Genomic DNA, 24713 nt, shown 5'->3' on the forward strand with positions numbered 1-24713 from the left:
CTGGGCCAGCAGCTGGGCCGCACCAGCCGCAGCTCCCGAGCCCCAGTCGCCTGAGGGACCCGCCGCGGCTCAGCACGGAGGGGACCGAGCGCGCCGCACTCGCGTTATGGCAGCCATCGCGCCTTCCGCGCCGCACGGGCGGGGAACGGCATCCATTGACGGACACCCGTTACCCCTGAGCCCGTCCCGCCGCGCCGCCGACCCGCTGCTGCCGAAGGCAGCACCCGCGGCGGGCGGCGCATGCCCGAGGGGCAGCGAGCATGCGCGCAGGCGGGGCGGGCGGGGCGCCGCCGCCGCTCCCGTCGGCCTGTGCCTCCCGCCGGGCGTCGGTGGCGGAGCGGGTCCGCCGCGGGCCACGCGTGCTGCCATGCTCAGCGAGGCGGGCGCCGAGCAGGGCGTTGCGGCTCCCTTCCCCTCTCCGGCCTCGTCCGCGGCGCTGGGTAACGGCAAGAGAAGCGAGAGGTAGGGGAGGGCGGCAGCGAGGCGGTCGGTGCGGCCTGTCCCGTGCCGTGGCCGCCCGGTGCGGCCTGTCCCGTCCGGCGGCTGCCCGGTGCCTGCCTGCGGTCGCCTCAGTGCGGCGGCGGCTGGGAGCGCCCGCGGCCCTCAGAGGCGCGCGGGCTCCGAGCTGACGGTCACCTTCTGGGGCCTCCCTCGGCGCGGGCAGCCGGCGGGGGTCGGCCGGCCCGGGAGGGGAGTCACGCGTGGGGCCGCCCCACGGGTGTTCGGGCGCGAACCGGCTCCGTTCACGGCTTCGCTTCCAAGTTGTCCGAGTCGGTGAAAACTGCCCGAGCCCCGCACGTGGGTCTGGGCTGTGGCTGCTCTGGTCTCGAGTGGCGTTTGCGCTATGCTTTTAACTTCTTGTTTTAGCTTGTAATTTTATATATATATACACACATGTAACTGGCTCTTTGATTAATAATATGTTACTTTGGTAGCAATGGATTCCAAATTTTGTACTTGGTGTTTTTGAGGAATGTGTGGTGACATGGGCAGGGGGGAAGGTATCGGATGTCTGTTATGGTTTGTAATGGAAAGTGAGTCTGTGGAATTAAAGAAATGAGTGAACAGGGTGGATGCTTCTAGCTAGATTACACAAATCTGTGTGCTCACTGATGCAGGATGATTTAGAAAGTTTCTTAGTAAAGTCCTCTCAAATTCTCTAGATTTTATGGAAGTGCTCCTTCCATATCACATGCCATGCTCCTACATGTAATAGCAGAGAAGACACAGGGAAAATGAAGTGGTGCTAAGTTGACCTCAGTGTAGGACAGCAGGCAGCCCCATCCTGTGTTCCCTCTGTGCTAACGAGTGCTGTAGCTCCAGTCATTGTATCCAAGCAGCTGCTTTGCCGTTTCTGTGCACCAAAGTTTTCCAACTTTTCCTTAAGCTACTCTGAGTGGAGTTGATATAATTCTTTAAAACACAATTATGTAGTGTGGTAAGGACAGCACCTTGCTTCCCTGGGTTTTTTTTTTTCATTTAATGCTGCATAACCAAAATTCCGGTCCAGCACCCATCTTCTCTGCCCACCTTAACTGTGGTTTCTTTGAATCCTCTGCAACACAGAGAGAGGATCATTTTGTTGGTCTCTGCAGGCTGACTTGGCTGATGCTCCCACCAAGAGCAGTCTGTACCTTCTCACTGGGTCTGAAGTGAATTTGTGTAGTGAGGAGATTGCAGGCATGGATTGTGATTCTTCACCTGTGAACTTCCATTTCCCGTAAAGCCTATTGCTTTGCTGTTGCACAGTACATAGCCTGCTCAGCACCAGGGAGGGGCAGAGCAGGGAATAACTCTTGAGCAATTTCACTAGGACACGCTGGAGATTTGATGTGCTCTTGAAAGGGGAGATTTTTCTGCAAGACATTGAGGACCCTCTCACATGTTGGCAGTGTAGGTTAGCTTGCCTCCTTGTTGTCTTTAACCAGGGAACAATAGTATAATGTGTTCTCAGAATACAGTAAATGCATGATGGTTTTCATAGCTTCAGAAATTCTGGGCAAAGCGCAGCATTTCCTCAGAAGGAATACAGCAGTGCCAACCTGTTAAAACATGCAGTGTATTGCTGGATCTCGGTTATGAGCATATTTGCATGATTTGGAAACAGTTTAAGAAAGTATTTCCTGGGCAAGCTGCTTCTCTCAGCATCCCGCTGCTTAATGTATCAACGGCTCCAAGCTGAGCAGAGATCATGTCGTGGTCAAAAAGGAGTCTGAAGGATGGAGCTAGGATTTGATACTTAATTTGCTTTGGGGGGGCATTTTTATAGGGGAAAACCACATGGATTTTATTATGGCCATAAAATTCTACAGCTATAAAAAATGCAAAATGCAACTTTATTTTTCTTTTCTTTTTTTGTTTTGCTTTAGCACCCATTAGCTGAATATAGGAGCCCAGAGCAGTTTGACATCCTCCTGAGTTCATGCAGTCTATTAGATACTCCCTGCTAAGTCAGTGACTTCCATGCATTGTCAGGTCTGGTCAACAAGCTGACTTCAGGACTGAGTTTGTTTGTTTCTTTAATTCTTACTGGTATGGGATATATTGAATTTTAACCATAGTAATTAAATGGTACTGGATGCACCTGGAATTTAAGTAGCAGTGTCCAGGCCAATGTAAACAGTTTTCTTGAAGCAAGAGTGACCATCCAGTTGTCTAGCATGTGTTTCTTGAACACATTTCTTACGTTTTAATTGCCTCATTATTGCTTTATAATTATAGCTAGTCAGTTTGAGCAGTATCACTTGTGTCTTTTAATCACAACAATTTATTCTCAAATCAGAGGGAATATATGAAGGAGGAGGTGGAGGTGTCTGCTGAAGATGAGGCGACTGAATCGGAAGAAGACGTTGAATTTGGTGAAAGAATTGGATGCTTTTCCAAAGGTTCCTGAAAGCTATGTGCAGACTTCAGCGAGTGGAGGCACAGGTAGGCCTTATTGGGGTGCTGGCGTGATTCGTGTTGGCTGTTAGCTCAGTCTGGCATGCTCTGGGAGTAGAAAATTCAATAGGAGGAAGACGGGCATCTCTGTTCACTTGAAAATAGCCAAAATTGGTTTCTTGGTTTCTTTTGTGGACTGACAGAGCTCATCTTCAAGTAAAGACATAGTATCTTACCCAAATAGATGCATTTGTCACTCATCCAAAGGGAGATTTTTGTGGAAAACTGGTGGGTGAGGCTTAAACCAATGTACAGGTTCACTCTAAAAACTTGTAACCAATTACAGTTGGAAGAGCATTGTGCCAAGGTGGAATAAAACTTTCTCACTTGTCTTGCTAAGCCCTTTTCTCTGGGTTAGGTTTCTGGGTGAGACTGTGTCAGTGTGAGTTGAAATGCAGCTTGGATTCAACTCTGTGCTTTCATAAAAGAGGAAAAACATTCTCTAGAGGTGTTTAAGAGCTATGTTAAGCATCAGGATGAAAAGTAGATTTCTAAAGAACCTTTCTTTACCTGAAGGTGTAGTTGATTTTTAAGAATAAGGAAAGCCCTTTGAAGAACTAAAAACTTTACTCCAGGGCATGTGCTTGTACTGTTGTTATTAGACACTTGAGCTTCTCTCAAAAAGGCATAGCTGTAAGAAGTACCTTTTCTATGTGTATCTGAACAGAAAATTGTACTTTTAAGTTGGGTTGGGTTAGAGGTAGCCTGATCTGGAAATAGTGACTTCATCTGTTGGGCTATTGGAATTGTTTGCAGTTCGATAGGAAACTGCTAGCAGTTAGTTTGCAATGGAGGATTAAAATATCTCATGTGTGATTATGTCTGAAACTCAGTTGAATAAAAAGTTCAAGAAGTAATTGCAGTCTACAGATAAGCTTTTGAAGTCATTATGCCACTTGTAGGAAGTAAATATCACAAGGATCTGTATTACTTTGCTATGTTTCCTGAATTGTGCTGTTAATAATTAAAGGATTATTGTATATAAAATAATCTCTAAGAGCTGATGAAATAACTCTTTGTTAATGTTAGTCCCAGTTCCTGAAAAAGCAGGTAAGTTGTTTTTATGTTGTAATTCACAGAAAAGTAATGACTGCTTAAAAATTCCTCTTTTTTTTGTAGTGTAGCACCATCCTTCAAAGAGAACCTCACTTTGGTGAAGGGTGCCTTAAGGATTTCTCAACACCAGTAGTTACTTTAGCATTCTTTGGTTTATTCCAGTAACCTTAAAAATGACAATATAGGATTGTCTTCTTCTATGCCATTATAAAATCTGTATATAATAATCCTGTTTCATTCAGGTTAATTAATCACACCAGGCTTACCTTCTGGTGTGATAGTGATGCAAAACATACCAAGAGTATTCTCAGACTTTCAATGCCTTCAAACCCATTGCAAAAGAAGTACTGGTCTCTCAAACAGGCTGAAACTCCAGCTCTGGGGCTGGGAGAGCCTTCAGAAAAGAGTATCTGTCTTTGGAAGCTCTACAAAACTTTTATCTTCCTGTTCAAATCCAGTGATGCCTTTGCTCAGAATTACCCAGAAAGCAACTATAGCTCTAATTGTTTCCTTGTGGCTTTGGATGGACAGTATGGCTCCAGTTTTTCTGTTGCATAGCTGGAGTCTGACCTACTAGGCTCTGAAAGGAAATTGGTAGCCAGAATAATTCACTGGTTCTTGCATCTGCTTTCACAGTGTGCATTGACATGAAGCTTTTCACACATATGATTGTTACACAGCTTCAGCTGAAAGCTGGAGATGGAAATGTTGCTGATCAATGCAACAGTCAGTGCTGCAGTCAATGCTTTCCATAGGACAGCATGTTTATTCCCCTGCTGCCACCTCTGTCTGGCCTGTAGAGCAGTGTAGTGAGTTGAAGCTTATGAACAACAGACTTGTTTTTTCTCAAGTTGCTCTTCAGGGACTCCGTAGAAGTACTCCACATAATGCAAATGGAAAACATATCCTATCAATAAGCTATACAAATCACTACTGTGCTCCATAACTGAAGGTTTTTTCCAACTTAAAGCTGTGATTTAATACAAGGGGCATAGCACGTACTGGGCATCTCTTTCTGTGTTTCTGACTGTGGGCAGCAGGATGATCTTCCCTTTGCACAACTTTGCAAGTGTGATGAATAGGCTGCTTTGGAGATACGTGAGGCTGTCGTGGTTTGAGCCCAGCCGGTAACTCAGAACCACACAGCCGCTCGCTCACTCCCCCCCCCCCCCCCCTTCTTCCTCCCCCCGCTCCCGGAGGGATGGGGAGGAGAATCGGAAGAATGTAACTCCCACGGGTTGAGATAAGAGCAGTCCCGCAACTAAGGTATAACACAAAACCACTACTGCTACCACCAATGATAATAACGATTAGTGAAATAACAAGGGGAGAGGATACAATTGCTCACCACCCGCTGACCGATACCCAGCCCGACGCGAGCAGTGATCAGGGCCTTCCGGGTAACTCCCCCCGGTTTATATACTGGGCATGACGTGCTGTGGTATGGAATACCCCTTTGGCTAGTTTGGGTCAGGTGTCCTGTCTCTGCTTCCTCCCGGCTTCCCCTCCTCCCTGGCAAAGCATGAGACTGAGAAAGTCCTTGGTTGGAATAAACATTACTTAGCAACTACTAAAAACATCGGTGTTATCAGTGTTGTTCCCAGGCTGAAAGTTAAAAAACACAGCACTGCACCAGCTACTAAGCAGGAGAAAAATGACTGCTATAGCTGAACCCAGGACAGAGGCACATATACCATTCAAACATACCAATGAGTTTTTTTTCTTAAAAACAATTTCAAATCAGTTCTTCACTTACTTAGCTGTTGGCAGAATGGATAGCCATGTGTTGCTTATGGCCAGAGGGAGAATTGTTTACAATATTGGGGTGAGAGTCCTGACTGTGCAGCTATACACCAGTAATACAATCAGGGCAGCTTTTTCTAACTGGACAGTGCATGTATTTCTGTTGTCTGCTCTAAAACTAGATATAAAAAAACTGTTACAAAAACTTAGGTTGTAGACAAGTGGAGGCTTGAAGGGACTTCAAGGTGCACCTTCTCCTTCTTTCATGCTTGAATTCAGGATTGTGTTTGTCTAGACCATCCCTGACATCTGAGGGCATTTTCTTTTATATATGGAGGAGGATCTGGTTCTTAAACCTTCCATATAGAGATTTCACAACCTCCCCATCATTCTAGTATTTGACTGTACTTAATATGAAAAGTTCTTCCTTGATGCAAAGGTAGGACTTGTTCTTTTCCCCTCCCATGTAAAAGCAAATACTGTAGATAGGAAAATACTTTTTGAAAAGTAGCTTATGGATTCATAGATCAAACATACCAGTATTGTACTGGTAATGCTCAGATCCTGGAACTTCAGAATTTTGTTCTGCTTATGTTTCTGTATAGTATTTCTCACAATCTAAACTTCTCTTTTTTGCTTTTGACTACTCAGTTTCTCTGATAGCGTTTACGACGATAGCTTTCCTGACTGTAATGGAGTTCATGGTGTATCGGGACACGTGGATGAAATATGAATATGAAGTAGACAAGGATTTTACGAGGTAATTCCTGTTTATTATAATTCCTTTTAAAATTTAAGTTGTCTACATTTAGAAGAGGTTTAAAATGGTTGTGTGACCTGCAAACAATTGATGATTGAAATTAAAAATGAAGTACTAAAGGGACTTGTTTTTCCTTCTGTTGATTGATTTGGGTTTTTTCTTTTCTGGAATCTATGAAGAAGAGAAATGGAGATTTCTGCAACAAAGAAGTCAACATAGTGTAGGTTTGTTGGTGAAGGAGTCCCCTGAGGAATTATTTGCTAACAAGTCAGAGGACATTGTAGTATGTAACTCCACCCCAGCTGGGTAAACCCACCACATTTGCATGATGCATGATGCTTACTCTAGTTTATACAGTTGTTATTGCCATTATACTTTGTGCTGCTGGAGGTGAACCTCAAGCACTCAGAACTTTGATTTCATTATCTATAGGTTTCTACTAATCTTGTCTCCAGTTCCAGCCCCTGAAATTGGCTGAAGATACATTTGCTGCTGGTTTCATGTCTTGTCTGTGTTCACCTTTCTTCTTAGGTGGTCAGGCAGCCATGAGCCCATGGGGATTTTATGCACTGGCCACCTTTAAATTTCATGTATCTAGAACAGAAATAAATTTAAAAGCTGTTTGATTAGTTGCTGTGGAAACGAGCTAAAGATATGTATATTAATTGGGTATCTTGTACATCAGAAATACCAAAGGTTTCTGTAACGGAAAGATAAAAACTATGAGAAATTTAAGGAAGATGCATTAAAAACTCAAATTAGAGTAAATCCAGATGGGAGTTTCACATTTTGAAAATGTCTTTTTTGAAAGCATCTTTGCCGAAGTAGGTTATTTCCCTAGCGAAGCTATCCTATGGGAAGAGTAGTCTAGCAGTTTAGAGACTATTATGGGACCTGGGAGATGTCCTGCTGCAGATTTTCCAGTTGGACTGTGGGCTAATCACTCAGCCTGCAGTTAAACCAATGGATATTGGTATCACTTCAACTGCTTTTCTCCTGTCTACTGACGATGTCTCATCCCAAGTTGAGCCAGTGTTGAATCCTTTGCTTATGTGATTAGTTGGTGGTCAGCTAAGTTCCCAGAAGCTCCCAGGAGGTGATAGGACCATGTGATTATAGTGAGGGCATTCATTAATTATACTTTAAATTACTTTTGTGAAACTAACATGTAAACCAATAGGAAATGCCTAGAATATTGGGGAATGCCACAGAATCAGGCTTCTGATATGATGGAGTTTTTTGGGGTGTGAGGAAGAACTATGTTTTACCTCCCCTCGTTATGGAAATACTCTGGATAAAGATTTTAACATACAAGGCATTTTGCTGTTATAATATGGAAATGGTTTTGAGAAAATAGCTTTTTCCAGGAGCAGTACTAGCAGAACCAACAATCTTTATGACACGGCAGCATTTTCTGGGAACTGGCTTTAACAATTTCTCAGCCTGATCCTGGATGTCGCTGTCCTGAGGAATTCTGATTAGGATTGGAAATAGAGTGGCCTATCTTAAGGACAGATAGGAGAAAGGTGCTGAAGTATTTAGTCATGTTTAGATTTGTGACTCCTGAATAGTCCTGACCCACTGCATTCTGTGGAATTTATTGCACTGTGTTGTATCAGGGGAAAAAAAAAGTGTAGAAGATTGAAACGTGTATATTCTTAATAAGAGTCTGACAAACTCTTGGGCCAGTAATATTTCCAGAAAACCTGTTAGGAGTTTCAGAGTAAAATTCAAGAGGGAAATCTGATGCTTTTATCTCTTAAGTAATGAGTGGCCATAAATACTTTTAATAATTAAAAGTCCATCTTGGTTCACCCAGATTTTAAACAGCTTAAGTTTATATTGATGTAAATTTTATTATTTGTCTGTGTTTCTGCAGGTAATGTGAGAATGTTAGTAATACATCTTGTGATACTTGTACTCAATGTTGCTTATCAGCTTTTTGCCCTTTTTTTTTCTTTCCAGTAAGTTAAGAATCAATATTGATATTACAGTTGCCATGAGGTGTCAATGTAAGTATTCCATCAGTGAAAGTTTTGAAACGCTTTAAAGGCTCTTCAGAGTATGCATTTACTTGCAATATAGTTGGATGTTGTTCAGAATACTCTTAACAGTGAAATTTCTTATGGTCTTGATGTTGTATGACTCACAGAAAGAATTGGTAGGAGATGTGAAGAAAAATATTTCTGCCATCTCATTCCCATCTTGCAGAACTTTGCTTTGTCTGTCAGCAAGAAAAGCATCTGTTGTTCCAGTCTGTCTCTAGCTGGAATATTCTAAAAGCTTATTGTGAGACACAGCTCAGCAGCAGGAATTTATCGCAACTTTTATTTATTTATGAACTTGGCAAATATTAACCTGGTCTGCTGGTTAACAATACTGGAACCATCAGGTAATTTCATCCTCCTCATGAACATATGGACGCCTTCCCATTTAAAGACAATGCTTACTATTATCTTGATATCATTTAGGTGTGGTACATCAGTGTGTGTTAAAAATTTCTATTTATTGGATTTTATTTTTTTAATTTGAGAAATGAAACTTTATCATCTGTTTTGAATAGTTTTGGTTTGTATTCAGTGCTTACGAAACAGGAAAAAATATTTATGCACAACAGATCCTAGAAAGCTTTTATATGTGGTTCATATAACAGTTCTCTGTAGGTGTTACATCAGTGAGAAAATACTGCAAATTTGAAGAGTTTGTTTCTGGTCCCTGTGCATCAGTTAATGTTGAAGGTTAGATTGGTTGAAGAAACAGTAACTTATAGTGAAAGTTCACTGGACTGTGAAACTTCATTTCAACTTGAACTGGTTTTTGTTTGGTTTTGATCATATGTATGACTTTATATTTTTCTCCCTGTTTAAAATAGATGTGGGGGCTGATGTTCTGGATTTAGCAGAAACAATGGTTGCCTCTGCAGATGGGCTGATCTATGAACCAGTAAGCTGATTCTTACCTTTTACTTGAAAAGGAAATTGCTATTTACTTGGTGCAAAGCACTGCTGGACTGGTTTGCTTGCTTGTGGGTTTTTTTTCACCCCAGTTGCACTGCACAAACCCCTCCCCAGGTATTGTCTCATCCTTGAGTGAGGTCTGTAGTGCTTACCCCAGGAATCTGCTAGGGAAATAGGCAAGCACTGGCATTTCTATTAAGAAAGTTGCAAGAGCTTCAGGAAAAGATGCCAAAGTTACAAATGCAAACAAGTGAATAATTCAGGGGACACGCACACAGAAATTTCCATACTTGAACACTAAATGTATTATTTAAAGTGCAAAGTCCTTTCATAAACTCCAGTAACTGGTACCAAGTGTGAAGTTGATCATAACTCCCCCTTCTTCCCACACCCCAGTTCTTTTCTGGGTTTCATGGATGGGACTTCAATGCTTCTTGCATGTTTTATTAGATGTATTATTTTTGTTTCAGGTAGTATTTGATCTCAGCCCACAACAAAAAGAATGGCAAAGGTAAAGTATGGAGATGCATGTCTATGGTTTGTATTATTTGTACTGGAAGTGACTTTGAGGTACACATGACAGAAATACGTTTTGGGTCTAGCAGCTCCTGCTTGTAATTTAAGAGTGCAAACCTGTGAAAAGATCTTAATTTTCTTTGCTTTTCTCAGGATTTGAGATCTTTGTTATGGAAAAAATTGGCTTTGGTCTTATTTGTGGAATTGGATCATGCATTGCAAGCCAAGATGTATAGACTCACTCAACTTACGTTTCCAAACGAATACTTGGTAGCGCAAGTTTTAATTGCAGTTTCAGATGCATAACACAGTTTGGTGCTTAAATGTCAAAGCTGAACCATAGTAAGAAATAGGCAAACTCTTGCAAAAGCAAATGAGTTTGAGTCTTTCATATAAGTGAATTGACACACTGTTTATGATTTAAACTGGAATAGCTTGGTTATGTGTGTGCTCACTATACTGATGTTCATGTAACAGAACCTGAATCTGGCTAGTTTCAGTATTTTGGTAACACACTGCTGTGAATACCAGAGCTGTAAGCTCTGTATGAAATACCATTCTCAAAGTTTAATGTAAGACTTTAATACCAGCATGAACCTTGCTAACTTTGTGATTTATATGCTGCAACTGAAGCTGATAATTAATTGTGAAGTTATTTTTTGCTTTACTGTTGCATGCTTTCACACTTTGTCTGTGTAATCTTTAGGATGCTGCAGCTAATTCAGAGTAGGCTGCAGGAAGAACACTCTCTTCAAGATGTGATATTCAAAAGTGCTTTTAAAAGTGCTTCTACAGCACTGCCACCACGGTAAGAAATATTGGAATTTTGTGTCATCATTCCCCCTTCCCCCACCCTATTTAATCAGACTTCATGTTTTAGTGTGGTTATGATTTCCGCTTGGCTTCCCCCCCCCCCCCCCCCCCAAAGATAAGGTAAGAAGAGAAGACCTTACTGCTTTTTATTGCGTTTTAAAATAGCATACTTGATACTTGCTCTGGAGAGCTGTTTTGTGAAAGCCTCTGGGGTCTCCAACCTGGAGAATGTCTCCAGCTTTTGTGTTTGTGTTTATAAGTATGTGCATATACATAATACAAACACCCCTTTTTAGTCCCTTTTATCTGATGCTTCCTCCTTAATGTGAATCAGTAACGCCAAAGCAATTCTAAACTCTTCTTTTTTAATAATGAAAGAATATCTTTCTGTCCAGCAGCTTTTAAGAGTCTTACTATTAGCTGTGACTAAATAAGCAAACCATAAATAAAATAAGCAAAATAAAATCCAAACAAGCAAACTATAAATAAAACAAATACCAAAAAGGCTGTATGCACGTTCCATGTTGTAATTTCGCTGTCTGAAGACCAAATACATCCTTTCTTCCTAAGGCAAGGCTGAAGAGGGCTCAAAAAATGTTTTGGTTTTTTTTCTTCCTCATTTAGATGATGTCTTCAGATTAATTTAAGTTCTTCTGTGCCTCTGTGGTACTTGTTAGTGCAGTATTTGAGATGGTATTTATGCTTGGGGTGTGGTTAAAAATATTTTTGTGTGTCATTTCTGTAAGGAGCAGATTTGGAAATATGCTCTGAGGAGTGGATATCCCAACAAGGGTGGGAAGAGGAAGATTTCATAAAAAATAAATGTTTAAAGCTGTTCTTTCTACAGTGTTGTTAACGTGACTGATGTGTTTTGTTCTGTTCATTGTAGCATTAAAACTTCCCCAGTGAACCATTTTTGGTAGAAGTAATTGGGGGAAAAAAAAATCCCCCAGGGCAGCAAGATACACTGACAGTCTTGTGTTTTCTGTTCACATGTTCAGGTATCGTAAGTTAGCTTCATAGGCCAGATCTCTGAGTAAAAGTACAAACTAAAGCTTATTGGTTTCATCAGACTGACCCTTATTAGTTTCCCTCCCTTCCACCATCTCTGCTGTAATTTCAGAAGAATACAATGGGGAGAGGTAGATGATAATGTTGTATAATGATAATGCTAGGAAAAAGAAGTCTAACTATACTATTATTTCTGATAGACAGTGAATATTCTCAAGTACTCTTTATGCTGTTTTTGTTTAAACAGGGAAGATAATTCATTACAGTCTCCAGATGCATGCAGAATTCATGGCCATCTCTACGTCAATAAAGTGGCAGGGAACTTTCACATAACTGTGGGCAAGTATGTTCTCTTGAATTCCTGAAAATAAAAGAATTGACTTTACGTTCTATGTAGTGCATGCATATGTGTGTGTGTGTGTGTGTATGCTTTTACACTTTTGAGTTATCGACTCTGTCTTATTAACCTTCCCGTACACACGCTTAGTATCATTTTCCCTGTGGTACCTGTTCTTGCATGTTTAAAACCAAATTGCTTTGTAAGTTACTAAAACAGTGCAGTGCATTGTTGCAAGGTAGCGGTTATGAATTCCAGTGTCTTACAGGATGAAAACTCTTGAAATAGATCCTCTGTAAGTGTACGATGTGGATTGCTTGTGCTTGCCTCCATTCTTTGGGCCTGTCTAAACTTCTCTTTTCTGTTAGTATGCAGTTCACTAACATGGTTGAAGTGTAGATATGTGGCATTTCATTGCTGAGGTAACATAGTTATAGAACCATAGTTAGGGAGCTAAATGCCACTTCATCTTGATTAGTGGAGAGACTTTCTGATAGGCTTCAGCAATGGCATCAGCTTATGTACCCTACATACAAACTTCTGTTAACTTTTCTCAGTGCTCTCTAGCTCTGCTGTCCTCACTTGTCTTCCTGCCATCTCTGTCACCAGAGATCTTAGCACGCAATGTGTACTCTCTAATTTTATCCACATGTAATTCCAGCTGCTGTTTTGTCTGGATATTTCTCCAAATGTCGCTTCTGTCTGGTCTTGTACCACCTCTCTAATTTGCCCCTAGATATCCAACTTCTTTTCAAAGCTGATCGTTTCAGCCTTACTGCCTCTTACGTCTCTCTTCCTGTCTCTAGTTCTGCAACTCTTAATAATCTCTTGCTTTCCATTGCTTCTTTTTGCCCATCATTACATTTGTACTTCTACCAAGTTGCTCTTTGTCTTCTTTAGTTTGGTGTGAGATTTTTTTTATGGCTTTATTCACTGGCCACTTTTGTACCTTATTGTCTGGTTATTTACTGTAGTCCTGTCTTGACTGACCTTATGGTCTCTCTCTGCCTTCTGTTTGTCCAAAACTTTCATGCATTTGGTAATGATTTAACTTGAGCCTAAGTAGCGAAAGTTTCTTGCATTGTTGGCTGGAGTGGTAGGGATGAAGTGTGGCTGAGAGACTGTTTTACAGGCTGTTTCTTCCAGGCAGGCTTACGCTTTTTCCTCCACTCTTTGCACTGTTACCAGCCTCTGCATTGTACTTTCTTTGCAGGTCTACAAATAAGTGTCCAGATCTGAAGTTAATCTGCTTAGTCAGGGATCAAATACAGAGCCTAGTTAACTTGCTTAGTAGCAGAACAAGTGTAGTAAAGTTCTCATCAGTCACTTGAGCAGTTCTGCAGCTTTTCATGGTAGGCCTTGGTGGCTCTTCTAGTAGCCTCGTGGCTTGATGTGTTTTTGATACTAATTCTGTGTAAGAGGGTTTTCATGAGTCTGCTGTTCCTGTGCCTTGTCATTCAGGCTGTCTGTGCTTGGCAGTAATAAAAACATCATTTTTGGTTTTTATATAGACACACACATTTTACATATATAAAAGTTTCTATAACATACATACTTTCCATATATTTGAACAGGTTATGTTATACATATACATAATATGAATATATGCACACATTTTCTACATACATATATGAAAAGCATTTATTGAAACAGAGAGGGAGAGGTAATTTTTCTACATAGTCCTGTTTAGTCCTGTTGTGTCTTTTGTGTGGATTCATGAAACAGATTTTTCATAAAACATATCTTGCTTTCTTTAGGGCAATACCACATCCTCGAGGCCATGCACACTTGGCAGCCCTTGTAAGCCATGAGTGTAAGTTTTTTCTATCATCTCCATATGAACGTGTATCATTTTGTTCAGATTGCTTTCTCCTAATTTACATGTTAATGTAGGTTGCTTTTGTAAAGATGTTCTAGCTGGGCAATTGCATCGTAGAAGAAAGTGAAAAATGTTCATTGAAATGTTCTGACACAGCAGTGACTTTCATACGTTTAATGCTATGAAATTAAAGATAATACTAATACTATTATATAATATTAGTATTATCTTTAGGTACTTTGGGCTGAAATATAGGAATTTCATATTGTATCTGTGTAAAACAAAGTACCTCTGAGATTTCTGTGTTATCATTACTGTAGATGGAACATATTTCCTGCAAAATCTGTTTTTAGAAGGTTAAAAATTTCTGACCTTTGTCCGTAAAAACTTCATTTTTAGGTTATGAGTCTAGAAACTGAATGTGTGTTGTTGTCGTACTTAATGCGAGGCGAGGGTGATTCACTGTGAGAAATGAACTTGGTGTTGGTTAAACCTCCAGATGTCTGCCCATGAATCTGTTAACGCAAGTGTATAATATTATAGGTCTTAAATACTTTTGCAAAATCAGGCGAGGGTAGTAGCTTGGAAGTTGCCTCATGCTTCCTCCGTACCTTTAATTTATGAAATTTAGGCTTTTTAATATCATCACATACAAGAACCTGAACTGTAGAATAAAGTAAGTATTTGGCCAACTAGAAATTTCCTGTCATAAAATTTTAACTGTCTTCAGCTCCAGGGTTTCAGATAGAGTTAGAATTTGTTTCCTAAGTTCTTTGTAGAGAAACTGAATTTCTTTGATAAATATTTTGTATTTGAGTTTTGCTTGAAACATGTATGTACATGATACAGTCACAGGCACAGATCCAATAAAACACACACCAATGTTTGAAATACTCTTAACTAATACATTTTCCAGTGTGAGATATATGTGCATTTTTTTCTCTCAGTACAGAATCTCATAGTTTAAAAATGTTGTTTCATTTCTCTGTATTGTCTTTCAGCCTATAACTTCTCTCATAGAATAGATCATTTGTCGTTTGGAGAGCTTATTCCAGGAATTATTAATCCTTTGGATGGGACAGAAAAAATAGCATCAGATCGTAAGTGTTGTGTTTAAAAAAAAAAAATCTTGTTTTCTATATTTGTCCAATAATTACATTTAAAATATTTCATGGTTCATGAATGTTGTGACTTACAAGCAGCACGTTCTGGCAAATTTAGTAGTGAGTAATGCCGTGTTCAGCTGTTTGCATGTCATCTTAAATGGATGATCTCTTTGTAATATCAGTATCTCTGTACTTTGCTGTTGCACTGAAGTTGACTTGTAGTTCCTTTCAGGTTTGTGTTATGTTGAAGTTACAGTATGTCTGAACGTATTGGAAAGAATTTTGCAGCAGTATCCAATAGTGGAGAGTCATAGATATGATTGTTATTGTGTGGGGAAAAGTAAACAAAATAAAAGGCATCAGAAGCCTTGGATTCTATTCCTGTATTTGGTTTGTCACTTCCACAGTGGATTTGTGACTAGAGGAAGGGTTTGTGCATCACTTTTCCTCATGTGTAAATAAAGGAGTATAGTAACCTACTTCACAGAGCTGCTTATGCCTCATCCTGTGACTTACCATCCCCAGAACCTTCTAAAACTGCCATTGTCTCAAAGGCAGTTGGTCTGTTGGCTGTTCCAGCCAGAGTGGCTTATGGTAGTTGAAATAAATTGCTTCAGTGTTTGTTCTTTTAAAGAATTGTGTGAAGACATAATGCAGTCGTAAGTGCATAAGAATGCTGATTGTTCTAGAAGAATTCTCTTAGAAGTCTGTCTAATCAAGATTTAAACTAACCAGTTTAGGAAGGCTTCCAGCATTATATAGACAACTCAATGGCTAAAATCTATTCAAACCACTGTTGAGATGTATGTATCATACAGAATGTGACCATGCGAAACTTGTTCACTTCTAGGGCCTGGAAAACACTATCTGTGTGTTTTATTTGAAGCTTTGAGTGGCCTGACCTTGATGAGTCTTTTCACTACATAAAACGTAAATGTAAAATGTAAACTTCTCTAAGTGCAGATGTGGTGCAGGCCTTGTCCATGGAAACTAACTTTGTTCATGCAGGTGGTGCTGAAGTAGTCTTGGCAGTGCTGGGACTCCTTGAAGAACATCCCCAGTGTGAATGGCTTAGCTGATTAACTATTTTAAATACTGCTTGTTTGATTTATTTGTCTCAGGTGGTCTGTGACTCTGTACTTAATTCAACAGTGAAATTTGTTTTCTTCTAGACAACCAGATGTTCCAATATTTTATCACAGTCGTGCCAACCAAACTCCACACACATAAAATTTCAGCAGAAACGCATCAATTTTCAGTGACAGAAAGGGTAAGTAGGAGAGAAAACAAGGCAGGGAAAAATCTAACAGTGGTTGTTCTTAACGAAAGCTCAAAAGTCAAAATGGAGACTTGGTTGTGCTGTGGTTTTTCCTTTTAGTGTGAAGAGAATCTTTGGAATCTGATACTGGAATTAATGATAGATACCCAGTCATTTCCACTTCACTGGATGTTGGGGACATTCTGTTAGGTTTAGCTCTGTAACCTTGTGTGTAGCTTTATGAACATTTAATCCACCTTTAGCTTTTTATCCGTGTGGGAAGCAAACTGAAAAATGAAGCTCACTTGAATGTCATGACCTTGTTTGTGGTGTTAGAAATAGAAACAAAGGTAGTTTGTATGAAAAACTAATCACACAGAAAGCGTCTCTGTGTCAGCTCTCTTGTTTAACCTTTGTTGAACCACCACCTTCAATTATTCTCCAGGCTAGAGAGCTTCTGCTTCTGGTCTTGGAGAGGCTTTTAGTTCTGAATCCATAAAGAAAGTACCTATTGCAGCATGGTACAATGGGCATGTACCATAATTTACTAATTTTAAAGGCTGCTGTAAATAAGAAAAAGACTTTACCTTACGTGTCTCATTTCCAGAAACCAAACTCTGTTTTGATCTTTTATTCAAAAGCCAAAGAAATAAAAAATCCTTGCAAAAAATTTAGTTAAAACCAATGAAGTGAGAGGTAAGAAGCAAGCCTTGGGTTGGAAGGAAGGTCAGAGATTAGCATGGCAGTTCACTGTAAGACAGTTCATGCTGTTCTCCAAGGGAGAAGCTTTTATTTTCTCATAACTCAGTGTTGTGCTTCTGAAAAATACATAGCTAGGGGAAGTAAGATGGAGGTGGTATCTCGGTGTTCAACTTGGGATGTGCACACTGCTGGAGGGAAAGGTTTTCTCTAAAACTCATGAAAGCTGGAGTAAAGAGGAAGGAAGAGGAATTCCATAATGCAGTATACTCCCACCTCCTGCTGGTCTAACAGTCTGCTTCATGTTTTCTCTGTACAATCTCTGCAACAGCCAAAGCACTCCTTAATCTTCTGGATGTCAGTCTACTGCTTATGTAAATCCTTACTGCATTTTTTCATCTTGTATTCAATTTTTCTCTCCTGCTGTAAAGATGGTTTCTGTCAATTAACTGTGCAGTCTTAGTTAGCTCTGTCATTTTTTTGTGGGGGTGTATTTTTTATGAAAGCTGCAACATACTCAAAGGTAGCTTAGGAGAAAACCTTGTGAAGTGGAGGTAAAGTGGTATTACATGCTTGTTCTCGCTGTCTCAGGAGGTAGACCTGCTGCCTGTAAAACTTGTTTGTGTTTATCTTTGGAAGCCAACTACCCCTAGCAGATGAGCTGGAAAAGGCTACTGATAACAGTTATTCACTGAACAACTTGATGCATTTATTTTGTAAGAGCAGGCACATAAGCAGATGTGGCAAAAGGTGGTCAGGTAGCCATGGCTAAAATGTCAATACAGTGGGGCTGAATTGCCAGCAGTGAACAGAGTGGGAAGTAGAGTTTGAAAGGTGTGGGCACAGTAATTTCCACTACTGTTGCTGTTTGAGATACTGTGTTTATTGATGTTAAAAAAGATTTAATTCTAGCAAGGCTTCACTGTGATACCTGATGCAGAATTAGGTATTTTCAGCAGGTTTTGGCAATCAGAGCTTAAATCTGCAGCAGCAGAAGCTAGAAGCAGACCAAAATCATCTGTGGAAAAAGAATTATGTATCTTTTAAGGGTGGAGTTTTGGGTGTTCTGTTTAACTTCTTATTATTTTTTCACCATTTGACCTGGAAAGACCAGTAAGGCTTAGAGAAACAAGAGAGGAAGAACAAACAAAAAGCTTTTTGTCCCTTGCCAATGGCAAGGTTCTGTTTAACTACCTTCAGTCTTCTTTTCCTTCTTAGTATGCCTGATCGTCCTTCTTCTAATGCTGACTGTTGTCGTGCTCTTGAAGTAGAGAAAGCATTGCAAAGTTTGTAAGACTGATCCATTGTTTTGGCACCCGTTTTGCTTTGGTAGCAAAAGAAGCGATATGGTTTATGTCAACGTTAGCTGACTGAAGAAGTTGCCTAGTCTGTATTTTTCAAAGTAGAATTCTGCTTTTTATTTTGTACTTTATTCCGCATAGGTTTTGAGCACAGACTGTTAAATCTACAGACGAAATGGTGCTGTGATACATTGCTTTTCTGCTCAGCCTTATTTGTCTGCCTTCTCTACTCTTATTAGCCTAGACATAGCTGAGTTTGTCATCAGTCAGTTACGTTCTTTTCTGCTGCCCTAGTACATTTTCAGCCAGCCTTACCTGGAAGTGCATTTATCAACACCTTTTACTAACAACAAAATTATAGCAAACTTTTGAAAGAAACTTAAGATTGTGTTGAGGTTTTTTCTTATGAAACCTTTTTTAAAAGTAAAGATTTATAGTAGCCACATTCTCCTTGTCCTCCTCTGTGGTGTCTTTTGGTTTAAGAATCTGGGCAAACAAGAAGAAAATACAGAAGTTCTTGGATTAGGACTGAGACATCTGTTTAGAGTGGTCAGGGTGAGTTATTATTTATATTGAGGTGGATTTCTTGCTGTGTGACTGTTTGAAATGACCTGACTGACAAAAATTTTGAAAAGAGGTGTTTAAGTTATCTTTTCTTCCATTTTACCACTTAAAGGAAAGGGTGCAGCCAGAAATAGACGTATCATGCAAGTAAGTTTCTAGCTTCGTGGCTGGTGCAGTTGTGAGGGTATTTGTACCAGATAGTACCAGAGCATGATAGTGAACATCAATATGCAGCACAGAAGACCAGTGACCAGGAAAGTAAAGTGTTATTTAGTGATGTTTGAGTCTTGGAAGGTACTGGCCAAAGTTATCTCTGTGTTCCCTGATCTTCTGTTGATTGTTAACTCTGATTAAGTAGTTTTTTGTCATCACATCTATTAAGATTGTTTTCCTTGGGACTAGTAAGAAGTGACTACGTTGTGTTTCTCTTCTTTCAGGAAAGAGTAATTAACCACGCAGCTGGCAGCCACGGGGTGTCAGGAATATTCATGAAATACGATATCAGCTCACTGATGGTGACGGTGACAGAAGAACACATGCCTTTTTGGCAGTTCTTAGTGAGGCTCTGTGGCATTATTGGGGGAATTTTTTCAACTACAGGTAACTATTAGCACTTTCCCTCTTAAGTTCTATCAGAATGGTTTTTTTGGTTATGGTGATTATGTTATGGGTAAATTTTGAGGGACTCCTGAACCTGTAGCAGGTTGAAGATGAAGTGCCCATTGTGTGCACTGAGATGTGCAAGGAAAGCTATTCATTTTGATGTCCCGATATACTCTTTCTGCTGTTCTGAGGGCTTGTTTCCCTTTTGGTAACTATAGCATGATTTATTTACCTCTGGAAGAGCAAATGTGTATATATATACACACACATTTGGATATCTATATTTATACACATATACACACACACTTACTGACTTACGATATTCTGCATATTTCCTATAGTTGGAATCCAATACTAAATCAGTGCCAGAAGTTGAGATAATATTTCCTATAGTTGGAATCCAATACTAAACCAGTGCCAGAAGTTGAGATAAAAGTAATTAGGAGGATTTTCTTTGATTTTCCTTGTGTCAATGTACTGCAGGATTTGCTCCTTCAAAGAAAATAAACTAAGTTGAAAAGGCACAATTCACTTATTAGTCACGACATAATAGGATATCTTGATTATAAGTTAGTTCTTCCCTTGGCTTTCATTTGAAGAGAGCATAGTGAAGAGACCTTGAAGTAAGCTGCCTTTCAAAGTAGGTATTTCTGTCCCTCAGAATGTATTTTCACCCATGAAGTTCAGGGAGAGGGGATTGTATGTGCTTGGATAGCTTTGGTTTTGCTTTCATTGATGCATTTCAGGATGTTAGAATTCCCCTTGCCCTTGATCTTTTCTTGATGTTAATTTCTCAGAGCTTTACATACAGGTTTATTGCACTGTTTCCTATTTAAGTATCGTGTAATACTTCCTGTAAGTACTAGAGTTTTACTCCTTGTGACAATGTATATCTTGTTTGGCATTGCAGGAATTTTACATGGTTTTGGAAGATTTGTAGTAGAAGTTATTTTTTGCCGTTTCAGACTGGGCTCTTACAAATCCACATCGGTAAGAAAACCTTTCTCTATGTATTAAATAAGTGGTGCAGCTACCTGAGGATGGATGATTAAGGACAACTTTGGGACTCAGGCCTAGCAGAATTTAAGATGCTTGCAACAAACCATCCCTTTGACATGCATATGAGCAGAGTTTGAACAGCTTTTAAAAACAGTTGGAAAACCTGACACGTAAGGAAACAAGGGGTTTTCTAAGAAGCAGACTTAATGAAACTGAGTCTCTTAGAAGTTTCTCTGCTACATTCCCTGCATCATCCTCATTACATTCTTTTTCTTTTCGTATTGCTACAAAAATAAAATGTTCTCCCAGGCCCCATCAGGCTTTCTCATGTGTTCTTCTTCTGCTTGGCCTGCTGACCACACAAGAGGCACAGTGTGCTGCAGGGAATCAGTGTTGCTGCTGATTAGCCTGCAGGCTACTGCCAAGCAGTGTGAAGCAGCTGAGCAGTCTTCACCTTTCCCTCCGCTGGGATTGCTCCTCTAGCAACTATTTGCTTTAATTTTACTTTTTTTTTTCCCATTTAAGCTTGTAGGTAGGCTTTTAGATTTCTGCCTTCCTCTCCAATTTGAAGTTTGCCAGCTGGCAAGGTTATGTGAGTGGGGGAGAGGAGCAAAAGCAAGCAGATTTGTGTAGCTTTTGTTTGAGAGACCAGGCAAAAGGCATACAAGACATGCCCAAGAATTAAGAAGTGTGTGTTTTGGGGGTGGGTGGGGAAATTCTGTTTCTGGACAAGCCATTGCTAACACTTTGGTCTTGTTTGACTAGGTCCCGCTTCCTGATGGCCACACAAGCAACCACTTACCTCTAATTACAGACAATAGTACGCATTAGCCTCCTGAGGAAACTTTCTTTCTTCCTGCCTGATACAGAAGACAATTTTTTATAATAAAGGAAACGTTGTGCAATATGCAGAGACAGTGCTGACGGGCAGCAAACAGTGAAGCCTTTACACAAAAAAAGAAAATCTGAACAAAAAAACCCCAACAAAACAATTTGTGTAATTTTTTTGTCTTTCTAAGTGCACGTGGAGTCATAGGAGGTTGTGAGACCAGTGAGGTGGACCATATTCTGGAGATTGAAGGAGCATTGCTGCCGAAACAGTATTCATGGTTGAGCTGAACATCTTTGCAGTGATTGCCATTGACACTGAAGCCTCTGAGTGATCTTGGTGCTGTGCCTGGGAAGCCTGGCAGACTCCAAGGAGAAAAGAGTGCAAGCGGGATGTGTGGAAGGGCCAGGCAGCAGGCAAAGAGGGGCAGGAGAAGAGCCGGGGTTTCTCCTGGGTGTGCAGGCTAGGGGTTGGGTTTTCTTGTTCTTTTGTAATGATGGGGCTGGGGGCTAAGAAGTTGTTGTTACTGGTGGGGAGTGATCCTGGAAAATCCTGGAGATGAGAGAACTCAGGGAGTAAGGTGGGGCCCAACTTGTGATGTTGGTCGTAGCCGCTGCCTTTCTGTAGTCCCACTATTCCTTAGTGGAAGAAACAATGTGTGGAGCAGAGGAGTTCCTCTGTGGTGTTGATATGGAAGCGCCCAAGGGCTCTGAGGATGGGTTCCAGTGTGCACTTTTTTTGACTTGGAATAAGAAGCCTTTTAAACAAGGCATTTGACACTAGTTTTGATAAAAGGCAAGACTCATCAGGAAATCTTTGTACACCTTTTTCTTGGTAAAGAAATTGCTTTGATGGAACCTTTGTTTTACCCCTGCTGCTAGTACGTAAGTTATGGTATGTAAATCCTGGAAATGGGGAGGAAAAAGAGCAAGAAACTGTCTTGCTTTGGTTTAGCTGAACACTGCAGAAACATGCAATTGGTGGCAGTTCCCAGGCAGGGAGCGGTGCAGTTGGTAGTACGTGGCTTCAGGGAACCTGAATCATTTTGCTGCAGACAGATAATGAGAAGGGATCTGCAGAATTAATACTTACTGTTCATGAAGGTTTTTGTAAAATAAATGAGGAGAGCAATATCAGTTTTATATTGTAAATACGCTACAGAGAATGAATGTTGTTAATGCAGATGGTGCTTTGAAAAACTAAACATCCTCTTACTGCTGACCTGCTGGCCTGCACCTGTGTTCACAGTTACTCCAGCAGGGTAAAAACACCATAATGTGATTCCTTCTCAGCAAAACTGATCTAATAATATATTAGGAGATGATGCTGACCCTGGCCTTACTCACCATGGAATGAATATTATGATTGAGAGGACTAATTCCAGAAAAATAAAAATCTCTGTGGTGTCAGATTTTGCTGACTTCTGTTGATGTACTCGACAGGACACTTGGATCTTGGTGACGAGCACAGTGTAAATAATGTCGCTGATTTGCTATGCAAAGCAAAGGGCTTCCTAAACTGAGAAATCATGTGAAGTAGTAAATAAAATGTGGGAAATGAGGAAAGATCTTTATTTGATTTGACTGTTGAGAAAGACAGAAGTTCAAGGAAGTGGGTCCTTGCGGTTGGCAGCCTGATTTGGGGTTTCCTCTTCTGTGCTTTTGTTTAACACTGATTAGAACTGCAGCAGCTTCAGAAACTCTTGCCCTCAGTGAGCAAGAAAATCAAAAGCTGTACATTTTCTGTTCCCATTTCTCTCTGGCATTTCCCTCTGAGGTTTCTTCCCTACTTCTGCTCGGACTGGTTCTGCTTTGGGCTTTGTCCTGACACCTGTTTCTTACCTGCGTGCAACAGACTGTACTGGTGGGAGGTACTGATCTCGGTTGACTTTCTGTACCAGAACTGAAATGTTATTCTCTATGCTCACATAAAAGAGCCAAGTGGCTTGGTGTGTCTTAAATCCTTGTGTGGCGTCTTCGTGGTGGCCTGTCAGGAACAAAGCTTGTGTGGCAGCCTGTTGCTAAGGGAATAATATTTGGGATTGACTTCCAGATGTGAGATGCTGCATTGCAGGGTGAATACAGGATCAGTTGAACCTGTGTTGCTGTGTTCTTTGTTTTCTCTCCACAGAGGGGTTGGTTCTTACACTAGAACCACTTCTGCTTGTTCCACACATTGTCATCACCTTAACCAGCATGTTCCAAAGAAAATAGTAGTTTATAGCAGTGACTTTTTTTGGTCATATTTATTTACATTGTGTAGAAGTGAGTGTAGTATGGAAAAATGAAAAGAGTGGATGTCCTAAGGGAAATGGAAACCTTGATGTTGATGTGTGTCTTCTGACGGAGGGATAGATGAAAAAATACCATTTTCTGGGTCAGGAAACATGGTCAAAATTATCTGTTTTTATCTTTGGCTCTTACACAATGTTGAGTAGAGAGGATGCAGGGGAAGAGATTTTGACCCCTTACACGATGTGTTCATAGCACGCTGTGTGCAACTACCCTGGTTTCCCTGTCCCCCTCAGCTGTCTTTCTGGGCAAAAAGTCTTTCCCGCTTCCAGCTGGATGGTTTGGGTTCTGCTCCGCTCTGCCATGCTCTTGGGGCAGAGGTTGTGTTAGCAGGAGCAGGGGCGCCTGGGCTGCCTCCAGGACCTGGAGTGCTGTTCCTGGATGTGGGTGTCCCACGTCCCTTGAGCTGCAGCTCAAGTGTCCCATGTCCTGGAAGCCCAGCACCTGAGTCACAATCACACAATGTTGACAAGAAGCTGCTGTAAAACCTTTTGAGTTAAGCTGGCACACTCGGTGCTGTGCTTCTGGGTATGTGATGAACGATTTCTAATCAGAGAAAGAAAAAGGTGAGGACATAGCCAGCCCTGCCACCTGCAGGAGTTCAGCAAGGGTGCTTGCTTGCTTAATGTCCCATCCCTGGCAGTGTGCAAGGCCAGGTTGGACTTTGAGCAACCTGGTCTAGTGGAAGGTGTCCCTGCCTGTGGCAGGGGGGTTGGAACTGGATGATCTTTAGTTGGAACTGGGTGATCTTTGGAAGGTCCCTTCCAACCCAAACCATTCTGTGACTGTGATTTATGGTACAGCAGAATATGGGACAGGGTGTTTCCATGGGCATGGGAGGCTGTGCAGGGCAGGTGTTTGTTCTTTGGAGGAGGCAGCAAAAAGCAAGCTAGCAGAGTAAAAACTCCGCTAGTTTGCTTTTTTTTGAAGATGTGATCAAACCCCACAGCTGTGAGAGAGAATTTTGTGCGGGGGGAACTGAACATCAGCTGACAAGGAATAAATGAATGTAATTTATAATAATGCTGTCTTCTAGACGAGCAATGTGCTGTGCTCCTGAGTCAGGTGAGGTGTGTGGTCCTGGGGGTATGTTAACAGCATGATGGGGCGG

General features: G+C 40.9%; 1 protein-coding gene across 2 annotated transcripts; it reads left to right on the forward strand.

Moving 5' to 3' along the window:
• The first annotated feature begins 256 nt into the window (after nt 1-256).
• ERGIC2 (ERGIC and golgi 2) lies at nt 257-23271 on the forward strand. Of its 2 annotated transcripts, XM_030478631.1 has the most exons (14): nt 257-462; nt 2783-2928; nt 6391-6499; nt 8465-8511; nt 9372-9442; nt 9927-9967; nt 10679-10780; nt 12044-12139; nt 13891-13946; nt 14954-15052; nt 16231-16328; nt 19318-19480; nt 20394-20473; nt 21248-23271. In XM_030478631.1, exons 2-14 carry the CDS (start codon nt 2823-2825, stop codon nt 21311-21313), a joined length of 1134 nt encoding a protein of 377 aa, XP_030334491.1. In that variant the 5' UTR covers nt 257-462; nt 2783-2822; the 3' UTR covers nt 21314-23271. The 2 variants fall into 2 exon arrangements, with proteins under 2 accessions (XP_030334491.1, XP_030334492.1); XM_030478632.1 differs by lacking the exons at nt 6391-6499; nt 8465-8511 and having other exon boundaries at nt 301-462.
• The last annotated feature ends 1442 nt before the right edge of the window (nt 23272-24713 follow it).

This window comes from Strigops habroptila, chromosome 3 (genome assembly GCF_004027225.2).
Source record: "Strigops habroptila isolate Jane chromosome 3, bStrHab1.2.pri, whole genome shotgun sequence".
NCBI classification, from domain to species: Eukaryota; Metazoa; Chordata; class Aves; order Psittaciformes; family Psittacidae; genus Strigops; species Strigops habroptila.